Raw genomic sequence first — 12,387 nt, 5'->3', positions numbered from 1 at the left:
TCATTGCTATGCAATTAAAATTCAATTACCAAAGTATTATGTAACAACATGCTACTAAAATGTTTCTCTACACAGACACTATAACAGCTTAATGTTAAGTGTTACTGAGAATGCTAACAGCAACAAAATATGGCTATTAAGTGTCAAAAGGAAACTAAATATCCCCAAACTGCCTTCAAGAATCAACTACAGCAAATGTAGGTTGAACATTATGTTAGTTAGTATTCTGAATAAACTATTCCTTTAAATATGGTATAGTGTGTATTTGAAACAAGAACACTTACCCTCAGATGGACAAAGAGGTTCAAAGTAGTTTTTGATATCCAACTTGTGGTTTTGCAATGTTTGCAAATGGCTCTGAATTACTCTGCAGTTTTTTCAGGTATCATAAATGAATTGCAGCTTTCAACCTTTTCAGTGGCATGTTGAAATAGTCATACAGTAATTGAGCGTCACACCTTATTTATACTTCCTGAGATCTGTATCAAAATATATATTTTTTAAGTAGTCATTATTTAGATCTGTATTCATATAGTTGTAGTCACCTCCAAAGTAACTATTTGTTCCCGCGGAACAATAGTTACTTCCCATAAAGCATAGTTAAAACTATAGTTATCCCAGGTCTGTTTTAGGAAGAGGGAAAGAGAGAGTGTGAGAGAAGCAGCCAGACCATCACAGCCCTAGTCTGATATAATGATATTTCAGCTGAAGTCATGAAAATGTGTGAGCATGTGTATGTCAAATACTCTCACTGAGTATTTGACTGGATCTCTCAGCCCTCCAGGACACATACAACACCAGGTGTCGCAGGAAGGCCAAAAAGATAATCAGGGACCACAGCCACCCGAGAGCCATGGCCTGTTCTCCCCGCTTCAATCACTAAGACGTGGGCAGTGCAGGAGCATCATGGCAAAAACGGGAAGACTGGCCAAGAGCTTCTACCCCACCAGACCATCAGGCTGCTGAATAGCCACCACTAGTCAGCTACCTGCTCCCCCTGTCCCCCTCCCTTAGTTTATTTTTGGCCATTTTATTTGAAAACATTTACAGTAAGGTACTTAATCATTACCCAGAAATTATTTGATATTGAGATAAAAATGGCTGCATTGGACCTTTAACAGGTGATCTATGGCAACTTTGGTCATTTATACTTGTACAACTTTAAAACCATTTATTCATATATAGTATTGATTTTTTATACCTTTGTCCATACTGTCCATGAGTTTCTAGTGGATATAAGGTTAAAAAGAAAATGGCAAATTAATTAAAAAACTTCACTGTAGGGATGGTGCCAGGTTTCCTCCAGACGTGACGCTTGGCATTCAGGCCAAAGAGGTCAATCTTGGTTTCATCAGACCAGAGAATCTTGTTTCTCATGGTCTGAGAGTCCTTTAGGTGCCTTTTGGCAAACTCCAAGCGGGCTGTCATGTGCCTTTTACTGAGGAGTGGCTTCCGTCTGGCCACTCTACCATAAAGGCCTGATTGGTGGAGTGCTGCAGAGATGGTTGTCTTTCTGGAAGGTTCTCCCATCTCCACAGAGGAACTCTGGAGATCTGTCAGAGTGACCATTGGGTTCTTGGTCACCTCCCTTACCAAGGCCCTTCTCCCCCGATTGCTCAGTTTAGCCAGGCGGCCAGCTTTAGGAAGAGTTGTGGTGGTTCCAAACTTCTTCCATTTAAGAATGATGGAGGCCACTGTGCTCTTGGGGACCTTCAATGCTGCATACATTTTTTGGTACCCTTCCCCAGATCGGTGCCTCAACATAATCCTGTCTCGGAGCTCTACGGACAATTCCTTCGACCTCATGGCTTGGTTTCTGCTCTGACATGCACTGTCAACTGTGGGACCGTATATAGACAGGTGTGTGCCTTTCCAAATCATGTCCAATCAATTGAATTTACCTCAGTTGGACTCCAATCAAGTTGTAGAAACATCTCAAGGATGATCAATGGAAACAGGATGCACCTGAGCTCAATTCCGAGTCACATATCAAAAGGTCTGAATACTTATGTAAATAAAGTATTTCTAGTTTTTTTGCCAACATTTCTAAAAACCAGTTTTTGTTTTGTCATTATGGAGTATTGTTTGTAGATTGATTAGGATTTTTATTTATTTAATCCATTTTAGAATAAGGCTGTAACGTAACAAAATGTGGAAAAAGTCAAGGGGACTGAATACCTTCCGAATGCACTGTATGGGGGGTTGGAAATGATGCAGACAATTACATTGATAGAAGCCACATTCTATCTGGAATATTAAAGCTGATCTACAATAAAATAAGACACATTGACATAGTAAAATAAATAAAAGTATTAGAAGGATATTTAATGCTGAAACTCTCATTAAACACCAATGGTATTCACTAAGTTGATGGTTTATGTTTAGGATAAATAAACACACACACACACCCTTTGCCTTCCAGTTGTGATGATAGCGGAGGTCCCCTGTGTGATTGCTGAGAAGCTGCAGGCCCCAGATGTGGCACAGTCTTAGGAGAAGGAGAGGTCTGTGTCTCACACACACACACACACATACACAACCACACACACAAGCACAACCACACACACGAGAGCTGTGCAGCCACAGCCCCCTCCATACATCAATAGCCCTAGTGGTGGACGGAACTTTAAAGTGCTACTGCCCCTAAAAACCAACCAATCCCTTTGAAAATGGCCTATGTGGCATCAATATGTTGCCTACAAAGTTTAAATAGGATCATTTTGGTCATAAAGTCAGTTTAGTTTAAAACAGAGTTTGGAACCTGAGTGCGTCACAACAAGTAAATTAAGGTTGAGTTTGGATTACAATTATGACAACAATTAATTCCCCCTTTTGCCAAGCTCCATGTGCAAATCGCCTCTCCGCCTACTTTGTTTCCCTTCATTGAATGGGGAGCCAGTCAGTCTGCAAAGCATGAAATTGGCTTCCAAACAAGATTAGGTTATTTCTCGAGTTTATAATTGAGGGAATCATCGACCCTGTTATTCTGTTAGACAAAGTGCACAGTTGGGTGCCAGACTGCTCCCCTGGTCATGAAATCAAAAATTAAATCAAATTGATCAATTCCACTCTTCTTTCTCCTTGACCTCTTCTATCACTGTGACTTTCCGCTGTTGTCCATGGTAACAGCCAGGACCTGTTCCCAGTGGTCCTGAGTAAACCAAACTCCCAATGGGACCTACCAGAAGGAGCAAGGGTGGCCATCATAACATGTCCAGCAATGTGATTGCAATCGTTTAGCGACCTCCAAAAATAATTTCATTCACTGTTCACTTGCTGTTTTCATAATAAAAGTGTATAATGTGACCTCCATGGTTGCCATGGTTCTCCCTCCACTCCTATAAAAAGGACATGCCATCATGGTTCCTCTGATAGTGACCCGAGTTACTGCCCTGATGACACAGACAGCTTTATCAGCTACAGCAGGTAATGTGTGTTATGTGAAAAGTTGTATTAAAAAATACCCGGCTTGAAAAAACGAGTAGGCTAATTCCCCAGCCAAGCAGATGTGAAGTGCATTAGCAAAAAGCTTTGTCCTTTCTTTAGAACAAAATGCAGTTTACCACATGGCTGTCTATTATATCACACTGTCACAGGCCCTCCCAGTCAACGTCACCTCATAAGATTGCCTGCTGCAGTTGTTTGAGAGATGTCCAGTTTGTAGCCAAACATTCAGCATAGAGAAGACCAGCAAGGGGGCCTTCATCAGCATCAATCAGACATGCCCTCGATGTGAGCATTACTATATATGGAACAGTCAGCCACATATTGGCAAGTAACGGGCCAACAACCTTCACCTGTCAGCGGCAACAGCTGTACAAATACAGAAGGTAACCCACTTCATTACTTTGATACATTTGATAACCCAATTGTGAAACATAATTTATGTAAACTGACATTATTTGTTGCTTATTTTCTACTTCTTAGATGCATATAATGTCCAGGACATAACCTAGCCTGGTGGAACCAACCTGATCGCTGTGTTAACCATTCTATTTCACTTCACATTTTATGATATCTGAAGTGAAATAGAAAGGTGAACGCAGCAATCAGGTTGGTTCCATCATGCTAATCATAACCAACATTGACAATGTAATCAGTGCTCTCTCTGTGTGTGTGTGTGCGTGTGTGTGTGTACACATGTTCGTTTGTGTGTGACCGACCAGTATCTTTGATGAGAGCCCATATCCATTAATAAGACCTTACCTCCAGCCTCACCTCGTATGTTCACCAACGGTCATCGATGGGGAGACCAGAATTACGTAGGTTTAGTCTGACCTGTTCAAACATCAAGATAGTATACATTTGTTTGTCAGATATCACCGATCCCTAACTGACATTGATAATATAACAGTGACTGTGTATATGTTCACAGATGCATCTATGGAGCCAGCACTTGGAGACTTGTAAAATGATGTGACGGAGTCCTGATCGACAGACAGGGTTGATACTGACGTCTCTGAATGGAGAGAGACCTGGCACTGCATTAAAATTTTACTAGACAACTTTTACTTGTTTGTCTTTTTTATTATTGAATTGAATGGTATCAGTCAATATGGGGAAGGAGAAACCCTGTGTATTCTGCACCAGGATCAGGGAACTCCTGTTGTATACCAGACACCACACAGGAAGGTATGACCACAAATGTTTGACAAGGTGGGTGGGTGTTTCTAGGTTTAGATCACAATGCAGTCAGTTTAGATCACAACGTGTAGTTGATATGACCATCTCCATTTGATGTATGGTGGATCTTTCGTGAAAAGGTTCTACCTGGAACCAAAAAGCATTCTACCTGGAACCCAAAAGGGTTCTACCAAGAACCAAAATGGGTTATTTTACAGGGACAGACAAAGAACCCTTTACGATTCTAGGTAGCCCCTGTTTTCTAAGAGTGATGTTTCTGATGTATCCTCCTCTTCTTCTCTACAGGTGTGGTTCCAGAATCGGCGTGCCAAGTGGAGGAAGAGGGAGAGGTTTGGTCAGATGCAGCAAGTCAGAACTCACTTCTCTTCTGCCTACGAGCTCCCCCTGCTCACCAGGCCAGATAACTACACACAGGTACAGAAGGCACTGCTGCCAGACCCTGAGCTCACCTGCGTTAATTGTTTGTTTGTTTATAGTATATCACTCAATTTTGATCAGTTTTGTCTAAGTCCAAGTACCTCGCAAGTTTGAAAGTGGATTGTACATGGTTAGTGTGACCTTAATCCTAATCACTGTAATATGCGAACAACTTTACAATCACTACCGGAGGTTGTATGGTCAGTGAATAAATCAACTGCCATCACCTACTCCCATGAGTTTCTGCTCTCTTTCCCAAATAAAGCTCACACTCTCGAAAATCAGCATTGCCTTGCCAGATGGTTGTTCTACAAAGTCAAAAAGTGAAACTAAGAAGAAGCGAGGCTCAAGAGGTGGTGTTAGGAACAGACTACGGAGGCGAGGAAGCCGTCACCCGCTCCCGGTGATCACCCTGTCAAATGTGCGGTCACTAAATAATAACCTGGATGAGTTAGCGGCAAGGGCTACATTTGAAGAGGACTTTAGGAGAAGTAATCGAATCTGCTTTACAGAAACATGGCTCAAGCAGGACAATATTGATGTGAACATTGATGGATACACTGTTATTAGAGCAGATCGAGACAAAACAACATCACATAAATTAATAGGCAGGTGGCTATGTAGCTTTGTAGATAATACTTGGGCCATGCAGTGTAATGTGATTGAACAAGTGTGCACCAGAGACTATGAGATTCTCGTTGTATAATTCAGGCCATTCTATCTACCACGCAAGTTTGGACTGGATTACCATTATTCTGGTCTATGTGCCTGGACCTAACAATAAGGAAGCTGCTGACAGGATTACAGACTGTTTCAAGGCTGCGCTTTCACGATCAGCTGACCAGCCAGTATTTGTGCTTGGGGATTTTAATACGCTCTCCCTCTCCGCGCACCTCCCCACTCTGCAACAGTATGTCATCTGTCCGACTCGCTCAACTCGCATCCTGGACCAGTGTTATGGCAACGTAGATGACGAATACAAGGCAGTGTGCAGAGCACCCATCGGGAAATCAGACCATAACGTTATCCATCTCCTACCAAGATACAGGCAGCAGGTGAAACGTGAAAAACCTGTAGAGAAATCCATTCAGGTATGGACAGAGGAGAGCAGGGAGGAGCTCAAGGACTGCTTTTTTTTGTCACAGACTGGGAGGTGTTCTTTGACTCGTGCAGGGATCCCCATGAGTTGACAGACAGCATCACATCATACATCAAGTTCTGTGAGTATACTGTCATAAACACAAAAACTCTAAGAGTATTTCCCAACAACAAGCCCTGGGTGTCTAAGGACTTGAAAATGTGCCTCAATTAAAGGAAGTTTGCTTTCTTGAAAGGGGATACTCATGCTGTTAATGAGAAAGAACAGGTCAAAAATGTGTAAAGCTAAAAAAGACTTTAAGGATGAAGTGGAGCAGAGGTTCTGTACAGGCAATCCAAGACAAGCATGGGAAGGGCTTAATTCAATGATGGGAAGTGAAAAGAAAAGAGAGAACAATAAATTGCAGACTGTTCATCCTTTATAAACAACCTTAACTGTTTTTATGGAAGATTTGACACCGTTGAATTTAAAGACGAATGTGAACAAATATGTGACAGCATCCCCAAATCCTCTCCTGTCCAGATAACAGAGAATGAGGTGGCCTCATGCTTGTCACATATTAAAACACACAAAGCACCGGAACCAGATGGACTATGGGGCAAAGTACTTAAGTCTGCGCCGAACCAGCTCAATGGAGTCTTTACACGACCTGCTGAGCACCTGTACAATGCCAAACTGCTGGAAGGTGTCGACCATTGTACCGGTGCCTAAGAAGCCAGGGGCCAAATGACTTTCGACCTGTGGACCTCACGTCCCTTCTGGCCAAACGCATGGAAAGGATTGTCAGTAAGCACTTTACCCTATTCTTAGATCAACTGGACCCATTATAGTTTGCCTATAAGGCACAGAGGGGGACTGAAGATGCTACCCTGACCTTGGTAAACATGGTGGCTGGTCACCTTCAACATGCAAAATCATATGCACGCATTTTATTGATTGATTTTAGTTCAGCTTTCAATACAATGCAAATACAAACTGCTGAAATGACTACTGGACCTGAATGTCAACGGAGGCAACGCACATTGGATCAAGGACCTTTTAACTGACCGCCCACAGAGGGTCCTCATGAATGGGGCCCTCTCTGATAAACTGACCCTGAACACAGGGGCGCCCCAGGGGTGTGTCCTTTCACCATTGTTGTTCTCTATCTACACTAATGAGATGAAGATCCAAGGAAACAATGTGAGCCTTTTCAAGTACGTGGCTCTGATGGGACTCTTTTTTAAAAGTTGGTACGTCAGATGGGGACAGCTATTTTGAACAGACCAACATCTTTCAAGAATGGTGCTGGTCAAGTGCCCTCCACATTAAGGTGGAAAAGACAACTTGCCAATGTCCCAACCACTCCCTCTGAACGACCAACCAGTGGAGGTGGTTGAGTGTTTCAAATACCTAGGGACCCAAATTGATGACAAGCTGAGTTTTAAAGAGAATTTTAAAGAGAATGCATGTTGTTCTGGACAGGGTCTACAGCAGCTTGGTGGAGAGCATCCTCACGTTCAATATGACAGTCTGGTATGACAATCTGATCGTGAGGAGCAAAAGCAAACTAACCAGAATAGTAAACACAGCCAGCAAAGTAATTAGTTGACCACAGGCACAGTTGAGCAGTCTGTTCCACAAGGCAACCAAAAAGAAGGCACTGGCTGTCGTTGGCGACCCCCTCCCACCCTCTACACCCTCAGTTCGAGAGGCTTCCCTCTGGCCGGCGCTTCGGAATGCCCATGGCTAAGAAGTTCAAACATGAATTTGTTCCTTATGCTGTTGGACTACTAAATGTAAAGTAAATTGTATCGGTATATGTACTTATCTATCCAGTACAGTTGGGACAGCGGTCAGTTGTGAGTTAATGTATCAATGTCCTCTATGTTTTTAGTGTATGCAATATGATGGACTGACTGGTTTAAATGTGTATGATGTGAGAATATACGTGTATGTGATCCTTTTAATTTAAGGTGATGCCAAAGAAAAATGTCCATCCTGGATGGACAATAACGTTTTTATTCTACATAAGGCATGGGATAGCGCTCAGAGCTACAGTATGAACAAGCACGGAATTGAGGGTTAAGAGTAATCTCTTGTGGAGTTAAAGCGGGGAATTTAACTGGAATGTTGGAGTTGTTCTATAGAGGGCCGGGGCTGAATCTGCTGTTTTTAGTTAGCCGCTTTCGCCTCCAGAAGAAAATCAAGTTAGTTAGCATGAGATTTGGTTTTGGGTTACACGATTTCTGTTCTCCTAACCTCCTGCTCCTGTCTGTTCCTCCATGTAGATCCAGAACCCATCGTGGCTGGGCGGTGGCAGCAGTGCCTCTCCCGTCCCCGGCTGTGTGGTGCCCTTTGACGGATCAGTCACCTCCTGCATTACCCCGCACCCCCATGGAGGGGTCTCTGACTACCTATGCGTGCCCAGCCCGGGCGGACAGGGCCATGGGGGCCACATGGGACAGTCACACATGGGGAGTCTCTTCGGGGCTGGAGGAACGGGTGGTGGCGGAGGCCTCAACGGATACGACCTAAACAGTGTCGATCCAGACAGGAAGTCTTCTAGTATCGCAGTGCTGCGTATGAAGGCTAAGGAACACAGTGCAGCTATCTCCTGGAACACATGATGCTATGGGATTGGTCCTGGGTCTAGGTCTGGACTGGAAGTACACGCCCTAACTGAACCAGAACACGCCTTAACCATGCCTACTAAGCCAGTCAGCGCCACAACTGGATCCGCCGACACGGCCAGTGGGGAAGAGGAGGAGGTGGAGGAGAGCCAGGAAGGGACTATGACTAAGCCACCTGACAGCACTAATGATGCCAAAGCAGGTCAAATGAATGAATGAACTCTAATAGAGACAATTAAGATAACGAGTCCAGCGGCCTTGGACATCACAGCCAAGATAACTTACTATGTGACAAAGAGAATCAGCAGATGCTGACAATGATAGAGAGAGAGCAGTGTAGAGGTTAAACTAGACACAAGGAGTGGTAGTGCCACTCCTTGATCTCTCATGTCTCTGTACTCCCCCCTTTTTTTGTCTACTTCTATTGAACCCCCGCCCCCTGAGACAAATCCATTTCAAACCCGGCTGAGGACACAACAACACAACAACTTTACAAAACATTACAAACCAAATATAATAGGCAAACATTGATGAACAAGAGCAATGGTCCCTCTGGACAATGTCTTCATGAATCAGCCCCATTCATGACTTCTCTTTTTTTCTCACAACAGCACAATGACCAATTGTCTAAGAGGCAGTAATGGTATGGTAATAAGTAAACATCTGAAAGACAACATCTGTGTTGTTTAGGACTGCATGGGATGTGCTGGCAGATGCTTTGCGGTCTCTAGGTTCCTATAACAATTAGCTCTTCTGAAAACTAGAGAGGTATAATAAAATAGGGATTAAAAGGCTTCTTCAGACAGAGCAGACACACAAGCGACACGGTCCATGCCAATTTGGTCAGGGGGACGAAAGAGGGGCAGCAGGCGTAAGATTGCCAGTAATTTTAAGTGAACGTGTCACTTTCTCCCTCAGGGCCGCCTCCCTGCAAGCACCAACCTACAGTGAGGGAAAAAAGTATTTGATCCCCTGCTGATTTTGTACGTTTTCCCACTGACAAAGACATGATCAGTCTATAATTTTAATGGTAGGTTTATTTGAACAGTGAGAGACAGAATAACAACAAAAAAATCCAGAAAAACGCATGTCAAAAATGTTATTAATTGATTTGCCTTTTAATGAGGGAAATAAGTATATGACCCCTCTGCAAAACATGACTTAGTACTTGGTGGCACAACCCTTGTTGGCAATCACAGAGGTCAGACGTAGTTGGCCACCAGGTTTGCACACATCTCAGGAGGGATTTTGTCCCACTCCTCTTTGCAGATCTTCTCCAAGTCATTAAGGTTTCGAGGCTGACGTTTGGCAACTCGAACCTTCAGCTCCCTCCACAGATTTTCTATGGGATTAAGGTCTGGAGACTGGCTAGGCCACTCCAGGACCATAATGTGCTTCTTCTTGAGCCACTCCTTTGTTGCCTTGGCCGTGTGTTTTGGGTCATTGTCATGCTGGAATACCCATACACGACCCATTTTCAATGCCCTGGCTGAGGGAAGGAGGTTCTCACCCAAGATTTGACGGTACATGGCCCCGTCCATCGTCCCTTTGATGCGGTGAAGTTGTCCTGTCCCCTTAGCAGAAAAACACCCCCAAAGCATAATGTTTGACGGTGGGTATGGTGTTCTTGGGGTCATAGGCAGCATTCCTCCTCCTCCAAACACGGCAAGTTGAGTTGAGCTCGATTTTGATCTCATCTGACCACAACACTTTCACCCAGTTCTCCTCTGAATCATTCAGATGTTCATTGGCAAACTTCAGACGGGCCTGTATATGTGCTTTCTTGAGCAGGGGGACCTTGCAGGGGTTGCAGGATTTCAGTCCTTCACGGCGTAGTGTGTTACCAATTGTTTTCTTGGTGACTATGGTCCCAGCTGCCTTGAGATCATTGACAAGATCCTCCCGTGTAGTTCTGGGCTGACTCCTCACCGGTCTCATGATCATTGCACCTCCACGAGGTGAGATCTTGCATGGAGCCCCAGGCCGAGGGAGATTGACAGATCTTTTGTGTTTCTTCCATTTGCGAATAATCGCACCAACTGTCACCTTCTCACCAAGCTGCTTGGCGATGGTCTTATAGCCCATTCCAGCCTTGTGTAGGTCTACAATCTTGTCCCTGACATCCTTGGAGAGCTCTTTGGTCTTGGCCATGGTGGAGAGTTTGGAATCTGATTGATTGATTGCTTCTGTTGACTGGTGTCTTTTATACAGGTAACAAGCTGAGATTAGGAGCACTCCCTTTAAGAGTGTGCTCCTAATCTCAGCTCGTTACCTGTATAAATGACACCTGGGAGCCAGAAATCTTTCTGATTGAGAAGGGGTCAAATACTTATTTCCCTCATTAAAATGCAAATCAATTTATAACATTTTTGACATGCGTTTTTCTGGATTTTTTTTTTGTTATTCTGTCTCTTACTGTTCAAATAAACCTACCATTAAAATTATAGACTGATCATTTCTTTGTCAGTGGGCAAACGTACAAAATCAGCAGGGGATCAAATACTTTTTTCCCTCACTGTATCAGGTTATAGGAAACACTGTCTCCCCTGGCAACAGGCAGTAATAACAACACACACACACACACACACAAACACACACACACACACACACAGGGCCGACAGACAGGCAGGAATAAGCTTGAAATCCTAGTCCAGGGGTTGGCAACTAGATTCAGCCATGGGACGATTTTTGTCGGAGCGGATGGTCGGGGGGCCGGAACATAATGATAATAATTTGTACACTGCAAATTGAACACAACTATGCAAAAAATACATTGTATTTGAAAATAACAAGAATTTCATACCTTCATTACGTTGAGACATGATCACGTCTCTTTTTTTATTTGTAGGAATACTTGGGAACAAATGTCCTAAATTAAACTAATGTTTTGCTGAATTCCTGGTGATTTGACAGTGTTTTTTGACCCAAAATTAAAACCCTAAAAAAAGACGTTTTTGTTTTTACTAAACACTTTGTGGGGCCCAAAAAAACAGTAGCTGGTTTTGGCCCGCAGGCCGCCTGTTGCCAACCCCTGCCCTAGGCCTATATGTATTGTTTTATTTTTAGATGAACCCTGGGTTGAATTGAAAGAATAGCTGTTGATGACTTTGCAAATGCTAAGCCTAAATGGTATCATTGATGATTACATGGTGGACAAAACATTAAGAACACCTTCCTAATATTGAGTTGCTGCCCCACCCCCATGTTTGAAGTTGGCTGGATGGCCTTTGGGTGGTGGACAATTCTTGATACACATTGGAAACTGTTGAGTGTGAAAAACCCAGCAGCGTTGCAGTTCTTGAAACAAACCGGTGCGCCTGGCACCTACTAGCATATCCCATTCAAAGGCACTAAAATTGTTTGTCTTGCCCATTCACCCTCTGAATTGCACACATACTGAATTATCTCAAGGCTTAAAAATCCCTCTGCAGAAGTCAGGGCATTCATACTTCTTGCGCTTCGCCGAGCAGCGCAGATCTGTTGTGAAGGAAGTTGTCAAAGTACCGCCCCCACCTACTGTCAACCAATCACGTCAACGCGGAGCTATACGGAGCCCTCCGCATTTGTACCAAATTTGAGAGGCGCACTGCGATGCGGTAGGAGCTCAATTTGGCA

At 43.7% G+C, this 12,387-nt stretch overlaps 1 protein-coding gene across 1 annotated transcript in view; it reads left to right on the top strand.

Moving 5' to 3' along the window:
- The window catches only part of LOC121577385 (homeobox protein aristaless-like 4), an 81,609-nt gene extending 72,492 nt beyond the window's left edge, over positions 1–9,117 (top strand). Inside the window, exons 4-5 of the mRNA XM_045223630.1 lie at positions 4,930–5,067; positions 8,431–9,117. Of these exons, the coding sequence (XP_045079565.1) occupies positions 4,930–5,067; positions 8,431–8,769 (477 nt within the window). The 3' untranslated portion in view covers positions 8,770–9,117. The remainder of the gene's footprint in view (positions 1–4,929; positions 5,068–8,430) is intronic.
- Positions 9,118–12,387: the final 3,270 nt, after the last annotated feature.

Source organism: Coregonus clupeaformis, chromosome 11 (assembly GCF_020615455.1).
Source record: "Coregonus clupeaformis isolate EN_2021a chromosome 11, ASM2061545v1, whole genome shotgun sequence".
Lineage (NCBI taxonomy): Eukaryota > Metazoa > Chordata > Actinopteri > Salmoniformes > Salmonidae > Coregonus > Coregonus clupeaformis.
The sequence above is the reverse complement of the archived record's forward strand: the minus strand, read 5'-3'. Positions and strand labels throughout refer to the sequence as shown.